The sequence below is a fragment of the Pteropus medius genome, unplaced genomic scaffold, assembly GCF_902729225.1.
Source record: "Pteropus medius unplaced genomic scaffold, Ma_sr-lr_union100, whole genome shotgun sequence".
NCBI classification, from domain to species: Eukaryota; Metazoa; Chordata; class Mammalia; order Chiroptera; family Pteropodidae; genus Pteropus; species Pteropus medius.
In genome coordinates, this window is record NW_024344371.1 from 9,823,466 (window position 1) to 9,845,500 (window position 22,035).

A 22,035-nucleotide genomic window follows, 5' to 3' on the forward strand; every position below is an offset into this window, starting at 1 on the left:
GGAGAAAGGATTCGGAACAAAAATGCTTGTGACTCATTGCTTATCTCTTGTCCCTAATTCAACCTCAGCCATTTTCTGATACGCTAGACAAAGTGAAAGAGGAGTTTCTCTCTGAGATTTCTCAGCTGGAGTAAAGATGGACCAAGTGAACAAGCTTGGAAACAGCCGTGCTTACTTTTCCTTGTGATGGGGAAACAATTCAAAGTCGTAGGGGTCTATTTCTTGAGTTTAAAAAAACAGAACGTGTTTGTTTGTTTATTTGTTTGTAGCACCATATACAGTGATTGAGTTTACTATAAAACAGAGAAGTTCTCACACACATTTGTCTTATAAAGCAATTCGCGCTAACCGAAAGAACACAATATTGGCAGGCAGAGGGGGGCGCAGAGCTAGACTTTCCATCAGGTAGATCGTAATTAAAGGTTGAAGATGGGACAAAGAATCTATATAAAATGAAATATCTCTAAATTTCTACTGTTGGTGATTTGAAGGGATTGTTTAGAAATAACAATTTTTATGAAACTGTGTGAGAATTCAGATAATGAACTAGCGAACTAACTAATAACCACAGTTCTATCATAGGTTGAGAGGGAAATAGTCATTAAGAAAATGGCCATATTATCTTAAGGAGGTTTTTAAAAGCTGCTCTTTCCTATCTTCATATATTTCTATCCTCGATTAAACTCTCCACACTGTTTTCCATAACGGCTACACCAGTTGGTTTCTGTAGAAAAAGGTATAGGTCTTAATGCCTACGGCAAATACTTACTGAGAATGAATATATTATGGTACTATATTGTAACTAATTTCACAGAGTAAATAATCTTATAGTAATGTTGTCATAAATAAACAAATAAAAGAACAAATCTAAACTTTTTGAAAACAAGCACAGATAAAGCAGATTTTTTTCAGGCCCAAATATCCATATTTTATTCATTCAGCAAACATTTATGGTACACTGACTATGTACAAGACCCTAGTCCAAGTTCTCAGTGGGTGAAAGTTTTGGAAGAGTTGGTTACTGGAGATTTGAGGCTACCTACTCAACTCTACGACTATTGGTTTGGCACCCCCTTTGGTTTTCCTGCTTTAAGCTGGCATGAAGTAAGTAATGTCTGCTCACCAGCTAAAAAAAAGTCCCGAGTCTTGGTTACTGCAGTCTATTCTGAGGCACAAAATTTAGTGGCAGGTGAGTTCTAAGTCTGTCTTACCTAGTCAATCTTCATAAGAAAAAGAAGAACCTGGAAAAGGCCAATACTAGAAAAGGCCAATATTTGGTTCAAATCCTGCTTGCCTCAACCTACTACCTCTTAAGTAGTGCATTTGCAGTCAGACAGTCTGAGCAGCGACCTCTGAGCCTCTCTGTCATTTTTTTTTGGTTTTTGGTTTTGTTTTTAATTTTTTGATTATAGTTTGCATATAATATCAGTTTCAAGTGTATAATAGCGATAAGACATTTATACCTTATGAAGCAATCACCCTAAGTCTAGTATGTATCTGACACCATACGTAGTTATTACAATATTATTGACTATAATCCCTATGCCGAACTTATATCCTCATGTCTACTTTATAACTACCAATTTGTACTTCTTAATCTCTTCTCATTTTTCACCCAGCTCCCCAATTCCCTCCCATCTGGCAACCACCAGTTTGTTCTCTGTAACTATGAGTTTGTTTCTGTTTTATTCATTTGCTTTCTAGATTCCACATATAAGTGAAATCATAAGATATTTGTCTTTGTCTGACTTATTTCACTTAGTATGATACCCTCTAGGTCCCCCAATGTTGTCACCAATAGCAGGATTTCCTTCTTTTTATTGCTGAGTAATAGTCCATTGTACATACATACCACTACATCTTTATCTATTCGTCTATCAGTGGACACTTAGTGTCTTCCATACCTTCGCTATTGTAAATAGCACTGCAATAAGCATAGGGGTGCATATATTTTTTCGAATTAGTGTTTTGGATTTCTTCGGATAAATACCCAGAAGTGGAATTGCTGGGTCGCAGGTAGTTCTGCTTTAAATTTTTTGAGTAATCTCCACACTGTTTTCCATAGTGGCTACACCAATTTGCAATCCCACCAACAATATCTGAGGGTTCCCTTTTCTCCATATCCTCACCAATACTCGTTTGTTGATTCTGACATGTATGAAGGAGTATCTCTTTGTGGTTTTAATTTGCATTTTACTGACGATTAGTGACATTGAGCATCTTTTCATATGTCTCTTGGCCATCTGTATGTCTTCTTTGGAGAAATGTCTATTCAGGTCCTCTGCCCATTTTTAAATTATATTGCTTGTTTTTTGTTTGTTTGTTTTTTGTGTTAAGTTGTATGAGCTCTTCATATATTTTGGATGTTAACCTTTCACGAGATGTTTCATTGGCAAATACCTTCCCCCATTTGGTAGGTTGTCTTTTCCTTCTGTTGATGATTTCCTTCACCATGCAAAAACTTTTTAGTTTAATGTAGTCCCATTTGTTTATTTTTTTCTTTTGTTTCGCATGCCCAAGGAGACATATCCAAAAAATAAATATATTACTAAGAACATCAAAGAGTTTACTGGGTATGTTTTCTTCTAAGAGTTTTATGGTTTAGGGTCTTACACTTAAGTCTTTAATCCATTCATGCATATGGTGTAAGAAAGTGGCCTAGTTTCTCTTTTTTGTGTTTATCTGTCCAGTTTTCCCAACATCGTTTATTGAAAAGACTGTCTTTACCCCACTGTATATTCTTGCCTCCTTTATCATAAATTAAATGACCATATAGGTGTGGGTTTATTTATGGGGTCTCTGTTCTGTTCCATTGATCTATGTATCTGTTTTTATGCCAGTACAATGCTGTTTTGATTACTATAGCCCTGTAGTATAGTTTGATATCAGGTAGTGTGATACCTCCAACTTTGGCTATTTGGGGTCTTTCGTTGTTCCACATAAATTTTAAGATTATTTGTTCTAGGTCTGTGAAAAACGCCATTGGTAATTTGGTAGGGATTGCACTGACTATGTGGATTGCTTTTAACAATATGGACATTTTAACAATGTTAATTCTTCCTATCTATGAGCACAGTATATGCATCCATTTATTTGTATCTTCTTCAATGTCTCACTGTTTTCTTAAAACAGGTCTTCTATCTCCTTGGTTTAAAAATTTATTTCTAGGTATTTTATTTTTTTTGATGTAATTGTAAATAGGATTTTTTAAAAATTTTCTCTTTCTGATAGTTTATTGTTGGTGTATAATAATGCAACTAAATCCTGAATATTAATTTTGTATCTTGCTACTTTAGTGAATTCATTTATTAGTTCTAATAGATTTTTGGTGGACTCTTTAGGGTTTTCCATATACAGTATCATGTCATCTGCAAATAATGACAATTTTAGTTTTTCCTTTCAATTTAAATGTCTTTTATTTCTTTTACTGGTCTAATTGCTAATAATTCTAATAATGTACATACATACTAATAATTGCTAATAATTCTAATAATGTACATACATACAAATTCTAATAATATGTTAAATAAAAGTAGTGAAAGCGGACATCCTTTTCTTGTTCCTTATCTTAAAAAACAGCTTTCAGCTTTTCACTGTTGCGTGTGCTGTTAGCTGTGAGATTGTCATATATGGCCTTTATTATGTTGAGGTATATTCCCTCTATTCTCACTTTGCTGAAAATTTTTATTACAAATGGATGTTGGATTTTGTCTTTCATTTTGTTTATATAAAGTATTACATTAATATATTTGTGGATATTGAACCAACCTTGCATCCCAGGAAATAATCCCACTTGAAGACAGTGTGTACTCTTTTTAATGTAATTCTAGATTTGCTTTGCCGATACTATGTTGAAGATTTTTGCTTTTATGTTCCTCAGGGATATTGGTCTATGATTTTCTTTTTTTGTAATGTCTTTCGTTTTGGAATCAAGATAGTGCTGGCCTCAGAAAATTCTTTGAATTTTGGTAAAATTCACCTGTGGAGCCATCTGGTCCAGGACTTTTGTTTGTTGAGAGTTTTTGATTACTGATTCAACTGTGTTAACAGTCATCAGTCAGTTCAAATTTTCTGTTTCTTCTTAACTGAGTCTTAGAAGATTGTATATTTCTAGGAATTTATCCATTTCTTCCATATTGTCTAATTTATTGGCATACAATTACTCATAGTGTTTTCTTATAATCCTTTATATGTCTGTGGTATCGGTTGTCATTTCTCTTTCCTTTCCGATTTTATTTATTTGGGTCCCTTCTCTTTTTGTCTTGATGAATCTGGTTACAGGTTTATCAATTTTGTTTATCTTTTCAAAGAACCAGCTTTTGGTTTCATTAGCTTTTTGTATTGTTTTTTTTAGACTTTATTTTGTTTATTTCTGCTATGATCTTTATTATTTCCTTCTTTCTACTCACTTTGGCCTTTTTTTGCTGTTCTTTTTTCTAGTTCCTTTAAGTATAAAGTTAGACTGAGGTTTTTCTTGTTTCTTGAGATAGGACTGTATTGCTATAAGTTTCCCTCATAGGACTGCTTTTGCTGTGCCCCATAGATTTGGGGTTGTTGTGTTTTCATTTTCGTTTATCTAAAGGTATCTTTTGATTTCTTCTTTGATCTTGTTGTTTAACCCATTCATTGTTTAGTAACATGTTATTTAGCCTTCATGTGTTTGTGCATTTTTTATATTCTTATAATTGATTTCTAGTTTCATACCATTGTGATTGGAGATGCTTGATATGATTTCTATCTTAAATTTATTGAGACTTGTTTTGTGGTATGTAACTTGTGGTCTATCCTGGAAAATGTTCCGTGTGTGCTTGAAAAGAATGCATATACTGCTACTTTGGAGTGAAATGTTTTAAAAATATAAATTAAATCCAACTGGTCTAATGTATCATTTAAGTCTACTGTTTCTTTGTTAATTTTCTGTCTGGATGATCTATCCATTGATGTCAATGGGGTGTTAAAGTCCCTTACTATGACCATATTACTGTTGATCTCTCCCTTCTATCTCCTTTCATGTCCATCAATATTTGCTTTGTATGTTTAGGTGCTCCTACCTTAGGTGTGTATATGTTTACAAGAGTTATATTCTCATGCTGGATTGATCCCTTTATCATTATGAAATGCCCTTTTTTGTCTCTAGTTACAGCCTTTGTTTTAAATTCTATTTTATGTGATATAATATTGCTACCCAAGCTTTTTATTCCATTTCCATGAAAAGCTTTTTCCATCCCTTTACTTTCAGTCTGTGTGTGTGTCTTTTGATCTGTAGTGGGTTTCTGATAAGCAGCATATGTAAGGGTCTCGTTTCATTATCCATTCAGCCACCCTATGTCTTTTGATCGGAGCATTTAATCCATTTAAAGTAATTTTTGATAGGTATATAGTTGTTGCCATTTTATTATTCATTTTTTTAAATTTTTTCCCTTCTTCTTAAAGAAGCCCTTTAACATTTCTTGTAATACTGGTTTGGTGGTGATGAACTCTTTTAGCCTTTTCTTGTCTGGTAAGCTCTTTGTCTGTCCTTCACTTCTAAATGATAACTTTGCTGGGTAAAGTAATCTTGGTTATAGGTCCTTGTTTTTCATCACTTTGAATATTTTATGCCATTCCCTCTGGCCTGAAAAGTTTCTGTTGAGAAATCAGCTTACAGTCTTATGGGCGCTCCCTTGTAGATAACTACTTTTCTCTTGCTGCTTTTAATGTTCTTTCTTTGCCTTTAACCTTTGGCATTTTAATCAGGATGTGTCTTGATGTAGACCTCTTTGACTTCATCTTATTCGAGACTCTGTGTTTCTGAACTTGTATGTCTATTTCCTTCTCCAGGTTAGGGAAGTTTTTCATCATTGTTTCTACAAATAGTTTTTCAATCCCTTGTTCTCTCTCTTCTCCTTCCAGTATGCCTATGACATGAATGTTGTTATGCCTGATGTTGCCCCAGAGGTTCTTTAAACTATCTTCATATATTTTTTTATTTTTCTATTTTTCTGTTCCAATTGGGTGTTTTCCACTATTTTGTCTTCCAAATTGCTGATTCGATTCTCTGTTTTATATCATCTACCGTTGATTCTATCTTATGCATCCTTCATTTGAGTTATTGTATTTTTTATTTCTGACTTCCTTTTTTATGGTTTCTCTCTCTTTGTTGAAGTTCTGAGTTCATCTGTTCTTCCCCTAAGTTCATTGAACATTTTCATAACTAGTGTTTTGATCTCTGTATCTAGTAGGTTGCTTATCTTCATTTTGTTTAGTTCTTTTTCTGGAGTTTTATCCTGTTCTTTCATTTGGGACATGTTTCTTTGCTTCTTCATTTTGGCTGCCTCCTGGTGTTTGTTCCTATGTATTAGGTAGATCTGCTCTGTCTCTCAGTCTTGGCAGAGTGGACTTATATGGCAGGTATCTGGGGACAGTCTCCCTGGTCACCTGAAGCAGGCGCTCCAGGTGTGAGTTGTGTGTGCCTTCCTGTTGTAATTGAGCCTTGATTGCTATTGGCGTGTCAGTGAGTGAGACTGACCATCAGGCCGACTGGCTATAAGAGCTGGCTATGACTATACCATATGAGTTGTGTGGGAATGATCCCCTGGGGCAGGAGTCACTTTAGCAGGGCTCTGGTGCCAGCTGAGTTCGTCTTATAGTTATGTCATTTCTGCAGGTGGTTGGTCGGTGCTCTAGGGTGGTCTGAAGCTGGTTACCAGGTGTGTTGATTCTGGAGCCTCTCGAATGGGCTCTGGTGTGGGCCCAGTTCTACTACCATGTGTGTCTAGCCCGCAGCCAATTAGTAGGAGTTACAAAGTGATCTTCAGTTGGTTGCCACTTGTGCTGGGCTTACAGGCACTTGGAAGAGGCAATGATATGAACTGAAGCTGACTGCTATGAGTGCCAGGCTTGAGACCCTTTGGTGGGCACCAGGATGTGAGCAGAGGCCAGCTGCCGCTTGTGCCGCTTGTGACCATTTAGTTGAAGCTACATTCTGAACCAAGATTGGCCCCCTCTTATGCCAGACTTGGGGCTACCTGATGGCTGTTACAATGCAAGTTGAGACCATTCACTACTTGTGCCAGGATTGGGGCTACTTAGCAAGAGTACAGAATATTCCGAGGCCAGCCACTGCTTGTTTGGGGTATGTGGAACTTTGAGAAATTTTAGGAAAGTCCACAATGTAAATCTAGGCAAGCCTCTGTGTGGAAAAGCCACTAGAAGTGGTTCAGGGGGCGCACAAATTGGGTGGGGTCAGGTCACGGGGAATCACCAGGATGGGGTGAACACTGTTAGCCAGGTCGATAGAGAGCACAGATTTTGTGTCTGCCTGTGCCAGGTTGGCTGAGTAGGAGGAGGACTCAACAAAGGTTCAGTGACACCTGCCAGCACTCCCAATTTCAGAAAGTTGCTCCAGCCCTTGCTCTTCCCTCCCACCCCCCCAGTTCTTGCCCCGAAGTTAGTCAATTTGGTTACTTCCTATATGTCCCTGGCACTTTTTGAGCTGCTGCCCCTGCACTAGAGCCTAGAGTGAGTGAGTTTGTGAGCAAGTAAAGTCCTTGCATGGGCCCTTTAAGAGGGATGCTAGGTACTCCAGCAGCCCTCTGTCTCACTGGGATGCAATCCCTGCTGATTTTCACAGCCAGATGTTATGGTACTCTTCTTCCCAGCACTTCCCTGGGCTGGGGAGCCTGATGTGGGGCTGGAACCCCTTGCTCCTTAGAGAAGACCTCCACAGCCAAGACATCCGTCCCGATTCTTCATCGCCACACTGTTAGTGTGGGACTGGCCCATTCTGTGTCTTCACCCCTACAACCAGTCTCAGTGTGGCTTCCTTATATCCTTAGTTATAGGACTTCTGTTCAGCTAGTCTTCAGGTGGTTCTCAATGATGGCTGTTCTATAATTTATTGTCATTTTGATGAGGTCATGGGAGGAGGTGAGAACAACATTTACCTACATTGCCATCTTGACCAGAAGCCTGAGCTCCTCTATCCTTTAGCTTCACTTTTATTCAGGGGAAAACAATGAGCACCATGGAGGAAGAAGGCTGAGGGCAGGTGGCCTGGCAACTCCTTGGGCTAAGGATGCTTTACCATTGTGCTCTTGGGACAAAAGTAGGTACTAAAGCAGGTATACTAAACCAAAGAAACAAATCAGACAAGGGTTTAGTGAGAAAAGTAGTGAACTGAGCATTAGCCAGTGAGCTTACAATCCTGCTTCCACCACTAAATATCTAGGTGAACTTGAATAAGCCCTGAAACTTCTCAGAACTATAAAGTTTTCACCTATTAAATAAGGAGGTATTAATGGATGGTTTTAAAGGTCTTTGCTAGCTCTAAAATTGAACCAAGTGAAGTGAAAACAGCATGAGAAATGTAGAAAGTGATAAATGTAAGATGTGATGATGTAAAATCAGGATGATTATACCAGTTCAAAAGACTCTTTTGAGGATTAATCAAAGAAGAGTATGAAAAGTACGTATACATGGTAGTAGGTAGCTGCTAATATTGTTATTGTTGTAGCTGAAGCTCTAAGCATGCATCACCTCTGCTGCACTCCCTGCTGATTAAAGTGATGTCCCAAAGTGACCACACAAACCCTAAGAACTCCTCGCCAAAGTTACACAGGCACATACATGTCTGTGTGTCATCCACCAAACAGCAGTGACAACAGCAGGCATGTTGTAGTGCTTATTTCTCACAAAGTGATTTCTCGTGCATGGTCTTATTGGATTTTCAAAATTAGGCTGTGAGGCAGGCAAAGCAAATTTTGTTTTCATCCCAGCTCTCAGGCTGCTGCCTTGCACCATTCCAATGGAGTGGCACTCAAGGGGGCGCCATCCACATAGAGTGGTGCCCCCTGTCTCAGAGTCTTGCAGAGCAGCAACTCTACCCTCTTTCAGAAGAGGCTACTGAAGCCCGTAGAGGTTACACTGTCCACAGTCACACAGCAGAGGAGGAAAAGTGTCTGATCCCCAAGTCAGGTTATGACTCCAGTTATTTTGTGCTTTTCCCTGCACCATGTGACCTTGACTACAATACATACATGATGACTATGATAGGGTCAAATTCTCAGTGCCAACCTTCCCATACAATATTCAGCTTAAGAGTATCTTAGTTCAGGATCCCTTGAGGTCACCAGAGGAGAAAATTGTCACTATGCCAAAATATGACATGGCACATTGTGACTCAGTCTTACTTTAGATGTGCTATCCTCCGGACATTACTTTGTAGAAGAGAAATGCCTACGCATCCAAGCAAATTAGGCTACAGAGCTAGAGACCTACTCTGCCTCTCCGTAAGACTGTTTTACATGAATATTCAATAACCAGCACCCCTAAAAGTCTATTGTATCTCCCACCTGTGTTGTCATCTTATCACAATCTGTGCTCTGTGCCAAAAGGCACATTTCAGTATTAAAGAAAGACTCGGAGTTTGAGAAAAGTGACAGAAATATTTATTAAAGTGCTGCACTTGGACTCCACGCAAAATGAGAGTGACTTCCTCATATGCACTAATCCCCAAACAAAATAACCATCAAGAAATATTAAAACACACATTTTATTAGTTTCATTTAATTTCTTAATTGCTCAAAGTCAGCTTACCCATTTACTGCTGTGTGAAATGCTTAGAGGCAAGGAGCACATTAAAGGGATTATTTCCATGTAATCCCTCCCTCCCAGAGGGTCGGAACTGATCACTTATGAATTCTGATTTACGCTCTGTAACAATATCAAATGGAGAAAATAGTTATTGTAAAATGATAGAGTCGGTAGTCGGGTAATACAGTAGGAGAGTGTAATTTAATAGCAGAGAGAAAGTACCTCATTTTCGGTAAAAGTTATGCGAGCCTTTTTCAGGAATAGCTATTAGCCAAACTGAATTTAGCCTCCCATTTTTCTGGCTATACCTCTGTTAATTGATAGATGTTGAAGATGTGTAGCCTGTTAAGATTTTAATCAAATGGTGTCGGGAGTAGATGCGATCATTTTACTGGGACTGGAGTTCTGGGGATAATAATTACTCTGGGTATGATGCTCTCTGTGACAGTTCACCCACCACCAGCCTGCCTTCTTGGCAGGAGAAAGAGTGTAGGCATTCAGGTGGAATTTGGAGGGACACTGCAAGTTACACAGGAAAGACAGGTGTGTTAGGAAGGGGTTTTTAAAAACTTGTGATAAACTGAACTTCTGGCAGTTTCTGTGGCACCCCATAGCCGGCTTGAGACCGTTAAATTCCAGAGGACTGGGAAACCCATTAGTGACCCAGGAAAGAGCTTTTTCTTATTCTGTTGCCACATCTCTCCCTGTCGCAGTACCTGTAATCCAACTACACTCTTTTAGGAGCATTATTGCTATTCTGGGAAGGAGTTAAGAGTTATAGCATCAGAAGTAAGACCGATCCTTACCAGCAACTCCTGCCCTCATAGAGAGCACGGGACCCAGACAGGGGCCGTGCTTGACAGCATCGAAATAGGCAGTGCCTCCATTTCAAGCTGACCCTCTTCTCATATTTCATATTCATTCTCTACCTTTAAGTCAGCCTAATACAAAGAGTATACAAAATAAAACATTTTTTAAAGCCCTCAAGGAGATTTGTACCATGAATTTTATTAGGTTGGAGGCAAAACAAGCTGATACTAGCAGAAAAAAAAATGGCTGCTTCAGACCCCAGCTGACCTCTTTTGCATGGAAAATTCTCCATATGATTACAGAGCTAATGAGTAATATTTAATGAAAACATTATGCCTTTGCATATATTTGTAAGCAGCACTTCTCCCATTTAAATTTACATAAAAATAAGCTGATATGTATAAATATGCATCTTGGAAATCTGTGTACTTTAAGCAAAATACTCATCTGCTGTCTCTGGCTACTTTTATACAAAGCCCAAACTTCTCAATGAGAAAAGTGTAGAATTCAGTCAATCATCTGGTTGACACCAAACATGCAGGCCAGCATTTGATGATGTGGAGGATAAAACAGCTAAACTCGAGGCAGACTCATCCACATATCACAGAATGTTTTGGCTTTATGAAAATAACAGTGTATGAGAAAAGGACTGGCCTAAACAATTGCCAAATAAATACATGTGAAAAAAAATCTTTCTCTTTCATTTTCAAGACTCCTTAGGCATTTGAGGATAAAGACTTAGAACCAAGATTGTGTCTGGAGGCTGCATTTATTTCCTTTCCTGCTCAGACTCTGAATCACAGTGGAGCTGAATTTGAAAATGAAAAGCTTGTGACACCTTTCTTTCTCACTCTTTCTCTTCCCCCCTCTAGGTGGAGCTGACAGGCAGTAGCGTCTTTGACTATGTCCACCCCGGGGACCACGTGGAGATGGCAGAGCAGCTGGGCATGAAGCTTCCGCCTGGGCGGGGTCTCCTCTCACAGGGCACCACTGAGGACGGAGCCAGCTCAGCATCTTCCTCCTCCCAGTCGGAGACCCCTGAGCCAGGTGGGAATTGCAGTCCCAACGTGTGGGTTGGTAGACAGGACCTTTGCCAATGATTGCACTCAAGTTGCCAGTGTGAAGAGACTATAAATAGGTCTAATGGTATTTAACAATTCCATGCAGCTTTCTGTCCTGCGCAGTAATTAAATAAGGAAGAGATTTGAAAATAAGGAGACATTTTAATAAGTATAATCCAGAGATCTAATTTCAGTTGAACAATACATGTGGAAGGCACGAGTTCCTTTAGTTTCTCTGTCAAATTACTGGAGGGAAAAGGCTCAGGTTCGGAAAGCCCTCTTCCTTTTATTGTCACCGTGGCTAAATGTAATGCATTTGTTTATTATTCAGCAAAATCTATCGCAGAGACTTTTTGAATATTAGCTCGTGGAGAATTAAAAGTATTAGGGACTTATAGAAATCTCGGTTTCTTTTTTAAGCATCAGAAAGTACTTGGAAGATGTGAACAGATAAATTAAGGCTAAAAAGAAAACAGAAATGGCTACATTTTAAACTGCCTTTCCACCCTCAGTATTTAATTAGATCAATTGTATAGAGGAATGAACAGAGGTGACATTCCTCATTGGGATTCCTTCCAGGACTCTTATAGACTTTGCATTCAGAATGTTCCCATTTTCATTGTGTTGTACTGATGATAATTTAAGTATTAGGGGAAAATCCATTTATAAATTAAACAAAATGACTTGATATCCATCAGTCCCCTAGTTCATCAAGCTGTTCAAACACGGGGAAGATTGGCTGGTCGGCCTGGGTCTTCCGAGAGCGCTGGTAATTAGATCTGCGAAGGATTTATTCTTTGCTGATTGGGGCTTTAAATTAATTGAAGTTCCACATTTGTGGTTTTGTCCTTTTTGTACTTTTTTAGAGGAGATATTTCATATTCTTGTGTGGTGGAGTGCTTGGCCAAGCAGCAGTGGTTTAAATGTTAATTTTTCTCATGAGAAGTTTAAGATTTTTAATGAATCAAGGCCTGATTTGAAGTGCAAAGTTTTATTTGCTTACTTAGGAAATTATTTTTGCACTTTAAAATGCTTATACTTTACCTGATATGTTGTTTGAAAACGGATTCATACCACAAACGCATTTTATAGAAAGAAAAATGGAAAAACCTACCTACAGATTACCATTAAAATAATTCTACATACTTCTAAGAAAATACTTTAATTTGACCTGCTTAGAAATAATCACGGTGTGTTTGCTCACACAGAAGGGAAAACATATTTGTCTCTTTTGGAAATACTCCATCTAGAATCAATCTGTGTTTCCTCATTTAAGTTAGCTGCAGCTTGTAGGGCATTATCCTGTAGCATTGATGAACATCCTTCTCCAGTGAGCCCCATGCATGAGAAAAGAATATTTAAGACTAACCTTTACCATATAAAAATGAAAATTTTGTTGGGGAAGGAGGGTCACATATTCTAATACCCTAGCTCACTGACTTTACCGAATAGATATGTCAGTGAGATTGCTGGAACTGCTTTCTTACTCATTAGATGTTCACCTCTGGGCATATTTGAGAAGCAGCACATGAAAATAGTTTTCTTCTCTTTTCATTCCGGAGTTGGATTGGGGAACCTGCGCTGCTCATGACTTTTAAACACGCAGTGTAAGAATTCAAGTTTATAAACCTTTGTATGAACCAAGGCCTTGGAAAAGTGGGCTTTGTTTCCCTGAATCACAAACTCTCAAGTTAAGAAGGATCTTCAACAATCCTTTTATCCAACCTATGCAGCCATCTCTTTAGAGCAAAACCAACAGATAAGCAAGTCTCTGCTGGAACTTGCTCCTGATAGGAAGCTAATGTACGGGCTTCCCACTCCATTGTTGAGCAGTTCTAATACAAAGTTATCCCTAATTCGGAGCCAGAGTCTTCTTTGCCTTAAATTCCCCGCTCTGATCCAAGCTCTGCCCTCTGGGACCACATTTCACATTTACTCCATCCTCCCCTCTCAAATATATGAAGTCAGGTACACCAAGTCCTCCCTTCCTCCCACCCTCCTTCCCAGGTCAAACAGCCCTAATTCCACAACCATTATTCAATGGCACTTTCCTAAGACCCTCACTGCCCTTCCCGGCTGTGTTTCAGTTTGTCGGTGATCCTTGAAAATATGGTTCTAAGAACTGAATGCAGCCCTCTAGATGTGTTCCGACTAGTACAAAGCAGAAGAACTGTCACCTTTCTCAGTCTAAGCGACTATACTTCTGTTAATGAATCCTAAGGTTGAATTAGATCCTCTCAGCAGCCAGTTCACACTGTTGAGTCATATTGAGTTTGATGTCTCTACAAACACGCTAAGGGTGATTTGGCGCTCAGAAGAGACTTTGATAGAGAGGGGGAAAAAATCCATGGCCCGTAAACCAGTTCTACTTGGATATCTTAAGCTCGAGTCAAAATCAAACTGGTTTAGGATTGAGTATAAGAACTCGGATAAACCCCATGCCTTCTGTGAAGCACCAGTATGCACAAAAGTCTAGGTGCACTGTGAGAACTCAGTCCTCGCTGAGAGTCCTTAAATTCTGGATTTTAGAATAACATATCTCCTTTAAAGTTACTCTGTCATTTAACATTGAAGTGCGATTGAAAATTTACCTGGGTTTCTTTCCCCTGCCTTCGCAGCCTTCTTTGAGCCATCTTAACTAGTAAAATTGAAAACTCTGCTTTTACATTTTTTAACAACTTGGGCTCCTTAGCAACAATCGCTAGAGAAGGGTTTCTCTTCCTTGATGGAGAGTGTCCCTCTCACCATTAGAGAACTTACTTTGCTTTAAAAGTATGTCGTGTGGGTTATTTTCAGTCTTTGGCTCGAAAAGGCAATTAGATTGACTGTTCAAATACAGAAAAGCAGTGTAGGGTGCTACCTTTTAACTAAATATCTCTACTAATGCAGATCATTGCTCCAGGGGAATTACTTAAAAGTTCATGTCAGGCACTACATCCCAAAGCTGCTTATGTTTCTTAAAAGCTAAAAGAATTTTAACAAGATTTCCTAATTCTTAATAACACGAAAGAACATTTTCGAAGACTGTTGTTCATTACATCATAATCTTTTAAACTCTGGTAAAACAGATTCTTTTTTTAAACAGTAGTGTAATTTGGTTGGAAAAGGGATATCAATATGTGGTGATTATGAAAATGAAGGGACTAGTAGGTATGAAATTTTTCAGAAGCCCTGATGTGTTCAGTGTAGCATTACTAAATGGCTGGAATCTAAATAACATTTGGCATTATAATAAAAGGAAATAAGTGACTAAACCGGCCTAAGAGGCAGTGATACTGTGCCATAATAGGAATTCTGTTTCTTTGAAATGCCGGCCCTGCGACTATCTTGTCTTGAACCAGTTTCAAGGTAATGAGAAAAAATATATATATATGTGTTGACTGGACAGCAAACCCATATAAATATTTTATATGTATGCACATCTATTAATAGTTTAATAATATGATATTCCTTTCGGAGAAATCTTAAGGCAGGCATAAAAAAAATAAATGGGTGACCTTGTTTAAAAAATTACAAAGTTCGAACATGCCAGTTTAGGGGTCGACCCAAACATTTTAGAAGAGACGGCCCTGTCCTGTCATGCGGGCTACAGGAGCACAGAGCCTCTGGAACATGATGTCCGGATGGCTTGTTTTCTTTTCATAGATCTATATATACCTTTTCATTACTTCTAAGGATTCTGTAATCTTGGGTGCTACAGAATCTAAGGATTCTGTAATTATGAGTGCTATCCTCTTCTTTTAATAAATTTTGGTGCCACATTTTTTTTTAAATGCTTAATAAACAGAAAAGCAGCTCCTTCAAGAAATTCTGGAGGAACTTTTAACATCTCCCTATTTTGAAAGCAGAGAGTAAAATTCTTTAAGTTAGGTCATAAAATTGTTGTTTTACTCCAGTTGTTTTTTTCCAATTATAAAATTAATTCATGCTCATAAAAAAAGCATTAAAAAAATCAAAAAGAATACAGAAAACAAAGAATAAAAACCAACATCCCACTATTCGTGTGTATATATTATATATCTATCCTCCTAGATTGTTTCTGTTCCTAGATACATACAGGAACAGAGTGGGAGTTTTTTGGTTTTTTGGCTAAAATAAGATCATAACATACATGCTTCTGGTAGCCTGCTTTTCCACTTAATCTTACAGGCAACTTTCTCTGTCATGTTTCTCACTTTAACATAAAATTTCCTTTCTGTCTCCAGTGGTTTGTTTCCCACTAGCTAACAGTCAGTTCCCAGCTGTAGGACCACTGTTAGGAGGAACGTACCTGGATCCTGCTTTGCAGGGAATTCAGCCAGGACAAGAGGTTCTTGCAACTTATTGAATGGGTACGAGCTCATAGAGGGAGAAATCAATACTGCACCAGGATTTAGACAATTTAGCAAAATGTATGAGACAGTACTTTTGGTGAAGAATAACTACAGCAGCATGGTTAACCATTTGTTGTCTAAAATGAGGTTATTGTGTTTTGTCTAAAGTTTCAGGCAGGTCTAGCTTATTATGGGGCGGTGAAGATAATCACTGTGGTAGTATGATCTTTATACTATTACACCTACTCTATGTCCTGAATATTTTAAAGTTAACAAAATTAAAGCAGCTGAGTACTTGCCTGAATGGAAATTATCTGCATTTTCTACATATGCCTCTGTGCTATGGTAAATTTGATCAGCTCCTGATTCTATAGGAACTCAATTCTGAAATTAGACAATTTTCACAAGTGATATAATTAGAGGAATAAATGTTTAGGAATAACAGTAAAGAATATAAAAATTTATCTAAAGATCAGATCAACATTTTGTTTCAAAAACTGCTCAGATATGAGATACACTTGTACTTTTATGGGTGAATTATTTACCATTTAATATAGGGTTGTTGAAGGAGTAGGGTTCTATGATTTTTTTTTTTTTTAATATTGGTTCAAGTTTCCTATCAATGAAATGAATTTAGAAGTCAGGCAAGGAAGACCATCTTACTAACCCCACATCCAACCCCAGTCCCCAGACAATGTGACTGTATCTACAGCACTTTCTGCTGTACTGCAAATGTCAAACAGAAGGTGTAATGGATTTAATATTAGTGCTGGCCAAGGTGTTGAGGGAGCTGTTAATAATGTCACTCCAGTTATTGATCTGAAGCCTTTAAAAATCAAAGAAAAGTGAGAGATCCCCTACTGAGGAAAGGCACACAGTGACTGGTTTTTATTGCCAATATATTTCTACATATAGAGTGGCAACTTTCTGGAATTATGTTATCACCATTAATCTCTGTGAGATTTTTGGAGTCATTATATGGTAAGATAATATCATGGAGAAGGCTCTGCATGCTAATGCTAAAAGATCAGGCTGAGTTCTTTCAGATATAAATAGTGTGGTAACTACAACGTTCAAGTTGTCAAATGACAGGAGATTTATTACACTTGATATTCTTGATGACAATATTGGATGCACTGGAAGTCTAAAATACAAACTGTACAGTCACTGGGGTGAGCTGCCCTCTACTTTTGCCTTTTAAAAACTCAATACAAAATCATAGTGACTCACTTGAGGTAGAAGTGAATTTTGTTTTTACAATTAGTGTACCTTTTCAGGAAAATGCTAATTCTTCCATCTGAATGGCAGTTTATATGCAATGAAATTCCTGCTTTCTATAGTCCCCAATAAATAAATGAAAATAAAATGTATAATTTATGTTGAATGTTTGTCAAACTGTAAACACATTGAATTCCTTTCCATATTCACACAATATAAGCAAAGATAAATCCATTGGATAACGTACCACGGTTACCTCTGATAGATTGACTAGGAAATGCCTTTCTACTGGAGCTGTAGCAACGAGCCAGGCAAGTTCATGATTACCCCAAACTGGCCGGCCTCCTGTTAATACCCATGTGCACATGAATGTGGCAAATATCTAATAGTCAGAAAGCAGCCTAACAAAAACCAATCTTTCCATAACTCAAAGGGATCATCAGTTAGGCATAAACTCAGCTTTTATCCAAAAATTATATCTGCAAAATTATTTCCCTTAGCTATGTCATCGTTATTTGGAAATGAAATAGAAATTACCTTTTGCCACTCCTGAACGAAGATGACACACATACTCCAAAAACAAGCCAGTGCTATTATGTGGACTCTCTTGCAAAACTCAGAATGCTGCTTTTGCCTCAAAAAAGATGCAGTACCATTTTTTTCATGCAGAAAGTAGGCTGTTCTTAAATGTCACCTTTATACCCAGCTAAGCTAAACAAGATCACTTGGAACTGCCAGAGAAGGGAATATTTTCCAGTGTTCTCTTCTGGTATGCAAGGCCCAGGCACACTTATCACCTTTTTGTGCGTATGCTCATGCTTTTGCATGCTTGTCTCTGTACAGTGAGAACATTTACAAAGCAATCTTGTATTTCTAGGATCTTGCCTGAGGGAGCTGAAAAAAGTAAGGTAAAATCTCTTCTTCCCACCAGGCTCTGCTGGCCCAGTACCTGAGCTCCGCCCTTCCAGGCCAGCTCCCAGAATGCACAGCTGCAGCGCAAGGCATCCTTTGGGGCTTGACACCCTGACCCGAGAAAATCCGAGTTGGTGACTGACATAGCTACAGAAGGGCAGCTTCCCTTTTGTTCCCAGAGAAGATGTTGGATCTCAGCATAGTGCTGCATGCCATTCAAAAACTAACTTTCCTTTCCAAAATTTAGATCACAGAGGTTGCAACTCAAAAAAGTGCATCTTTTATATAAAATAATGGTATTTACAGGGTAGCAAATGGTTTGCTCGATAATAGAAGCACGAGTCTTATCAGAATACACAATAGGCTCACTCGGTTTATATGTAGCATTTTTTTTTTTTTTTTACTAAGTCTTCTATTGAAGGTTTAGAAAATCAATGTTTTAACCCCATTATTTTTAACAGTTGTTTTATATAGCTTTCTAGGTCATAATTTTGGCTTTCCTTTACCTGTGGTGATAAGGGGTACATTTTCAGAGTTTCTAAAATGAAACCCAAGACAAATTGTTAATGGATGACCTGTTCTCTATTTTTTTAAAAAATGTGGTTCTCTTTGTCATTGGATAATTAAAAATTATAGATTCTATTTCTATAACTCTTGTCTTGAACAAAGCCAAGTTATTTGCTTTTAATACATACCACTGCACAGAAATTTTATCCCTGTTTAAATTATACCATTCTGAATTCTTCCTCTGCACTAAAGAGCAGACTTACGAAGGATCAGTTACCTGGCATTGACTGAGCTTTGCAGGGTGCACAGATCAGAAAAGGCAGAACTGGCTGGAAACCATTTCCACCCCTAGTGAGCAATTTACTCATGATTGCTTGGGGAAAATACTGGAAATATTGCTTCTGTGTAAAGTTTTCAACTTTCAGTTGTCAGCTCTTTGCCAAGCAGTTATTCTTGAGTATAGCTTTAGAAGCAAAGCATATTCATGCCACTATGATCATGGTTGGCAGTCATATCCTCCTTGGTGTATGCAGAGCACAGAAACTACTAATTACAGGAGTTAATTCACACCCTCTCCCTTGGAGGCAGGTCGATGTGGTATCCTTATTTTACAGATGGGGGAAAAGTGATGGAAATTCCAGGTGGCTTGCCCCAAACCACACAGGTGAGATTAGCAGCCAAGATTAGGGTCAGAGTAGGTGGGAAGCCTAGGAACTAGATGGAGAAAAGAGATAGGACTGTGGTAGGAATTGAACCAGAGGGATTGACTCCAAAGGGTTCCAGAAGTCCAGAGAGAAACCTGCTATCCCATTATGTACATATTTCACTGGGCTAAAATATCTTTTTAAACAATATATAGTCTCTCACTTGGAACCAAAATTCTCTATCTAATCCATTCCTCTGCTTTCATCCTTTCTTTGAAACTCTTTATATGACAGTAAACAGTAGCATCTGAGTCAATTCTAGGCAACATTCAGCCTTGAGTCTCTTGGTCCCCATTAGCTGCATGCCCCTTCAGCCAGGAGCACAACCACAATGGTCTCTGTGGATTTGGTCCCCGCTCTGCCTGGCCAACACTGGGTCAGGCTCTGTGTACCTTCTCCAGGCTCTTCCTTTCAGAACCAATCTCTCAAGGCAGGCATGAATGGAAAAAGAGCACAAACAGTGGAGCTCATCAGGAGGTGTCCTCCTGGAGACATCTGCTCATGAAACACAATTATGATTTCTTAGAACCCACAGGAAACATCACCTAACTTCTGTTAGTTGACAATAGTAGCTTGAGAGGGGGAAGAACTTGGGTCTTTTCTCGAGTTGTTATTAACCAAAGTGAATTCTCATTCAGGATCTAGGCCCACCTGATAAGAGAGATTGTCTAGACTATTCAGTAACCATTGAGTGTATGTCTGGCATGAGTCAGACATACGAAGCACTGGGAAAACAGAGATGAAGTTTCTTGCCTTCCAGGAGCTGACCGTCATGTGAGGGAGACAGGTCATTAATACAGTGCAGAAGTGTGATGATGACGATCAGAGCACTGTGGTGTACGAGGATTATATTATAGGCCACTGCTGTTAACAATCTTGGCAGAACTATCTCAGTTTTTAAACTTCAACCCTGAAATTAACAGCCCAGGAAAGTTGCTTTGGGAGGAAGTTGCCTTGACATGGAACATGACTGTCAGGTACTTTGGTACACATTGTCAAGGGTTTTAGGGGTTAATTAGCCTAAAAAATGCCTGCTATGTGATAAGTTCACAGGAATATTAGTTCCTCTGACTATTGATCTTCCTGGCTCTATAGGAGTATTCTGAACGGGAGATGCCCCCAAACTGCTTCCCTTTCACTTATACAGGGCTGATTTCACTAACTGAAATTCAGAAAATGCTGTAGCGTTGGAAAATGTATTGACTCAGCCTTTTCTACTCAAGGTATAACTTACTGCAAATACTCTAATAACATTAATGATGTTAATACATAATTTTTATATGTTTTACCTATATGGTTCAATTTTTAAAGTGAGCAGATTTTAAGTAATTTGTTTCTCAAAATGACCCCAAATCAAAATTAGAGATGGCAAAAGGCTAACCCCACGCCAGAGTAGACTGTGGCCCTACGATTTCTTTTGTTTTGAGCACTTTGCTAGATGCTCGCAGAGAACACAGGGGGTAGAAGCTATGACATCTGCCCTTAGAAAACTGATCATCATCAGTAGAAGATTCATACACAATCAACAAACAGAGAAAAAAGAACGATAGTGCTGCTATCTCGACGGAGGCATAAAATGGCACGTGGTATAAGAAATCAGGGAGAGACTCGATGACTGTGGGTGGCTTTGATGAGAAGGGACGACTTGCATGCCTTGCATAAAACCAACCTAAGAGCAAAGAGGTAGAGACAATCATCTGGAGACTCATCCCAAGAAGCATAGTGAGAATGAAGTTGCTGCATCTGGGAGGCAGGAAGGAGCCGTCTTCCTCATGGAAGCAAAGATGCATGCTTATTAAGGATGGAGCCGATCTTGGAGGAGCTGGAGTGCCAGGGGAACGCATCTGAGATTGGTGTGATAAGTTCTCAGTATAACTCATTAAACAGAACAGTGACCCCATGCAAACATTATTTTGTCACAAATAAAATTCTGAATTTGGAAGGATCCTCCCTGAAGGGTCATATAATACAGTTACCTCTGGATTCTTGAATCCCTTATACAGCATAACTACTGATAGTCACTAAATGGTCACCAAGTGTCAGACACTCTGCTAAGTCTAAGGTATTCACTGCCTCATTCGTTTCTCACAAATAACTGTGAAGGTGCCATTATTTTTCCCCATTTTACAGATGAAGAACAATTTCTTTAAATCTTGGAAAAAAGCACATTGTTACTAGATGGAGAACCTAGGATTTGAATCCAAGCAGCCTGGCCCTAGATTTTCTACTCTTAAATCCCCCAAGCTGCTCCTCAATGTCCATCTACAACAGCTATCCAACCCTTACCTGAGACCACCAGCGGAGGGCATTCTCTGACCTTCCTAGGCAACTCTGTTTGTTAGAATAGTCTCCCTGCTATTATGCTGATTCCTGTCCACAGATAACTTATGTTCACTGGACTTAGTACCTGATCCTTTTGCAAGAATGTGCAGGATGTGTTGAGTAGAGCAGACTGGAAGCAAAGAAACCCATTCAAGAGGCCATTTCATTAATCCAGAAGTGAGTGAGTGAACCTTGAGAAGAATTGTTAAGAGGCCTTACAAAAGGAAGAAACGATGATTTGGAACTAAGATAATAGAAAAAGGTAGGAATGTACCTTGTGGTCAGTCTTTAGCCAGGAGCTAATGGTTAATATTCTAGAAATTATGCAAATCTCAAGCTTTCACATAATTAGTATTGATGATGCCATCTGTCCACTCTCACTTTTTTATCAGTTGGTAATAAAAATCTGGAAATTTTGAAAATTACAAAATCACATATGCTATTGATCGTGAAATATTAAGATTTAAATTCTCCTAGGGTTCAAAGCTGTTCCTCTTTATGGTTTGTTAAAATATATCACATGCCTTTGGTAAAAATATCAGTCTGCCAGTCAACGCCTCTCATTGTCAGAGGATATACTCTTCAAATAAAAACACCAGGAACAGCAATGGTAAA

At 38.5% G+C, this 22,035-nt stretch overlaps 1 protein-coding gene across 14 annotated transcripts in view; it reads left to right on the plus strand.

Annotated features, from left to right (window-relative positions):
• The window catches only part of NPAS3 (neuronal PAS domain protein 3), an 803,227-nt gene that overhangs the window by 675,153 nt on the left and 106,039 nt on the right, over nt 1–22,035 (plus strand). For all 14 annotated transcript variants that reach the window (XM_039870508.1, XM_039870506.1, XM_039870507.1 and 11 more), the window contains one exon: nt 11,256–11,430. In XM_039870508.1, the coding sequence (XP_039726442.1) occupies nt 11,256–11,430 (175 nt within the window). The remainder of the gene's footprint in view (nt 1–11,255; nt 11,431–22,035) is intronic.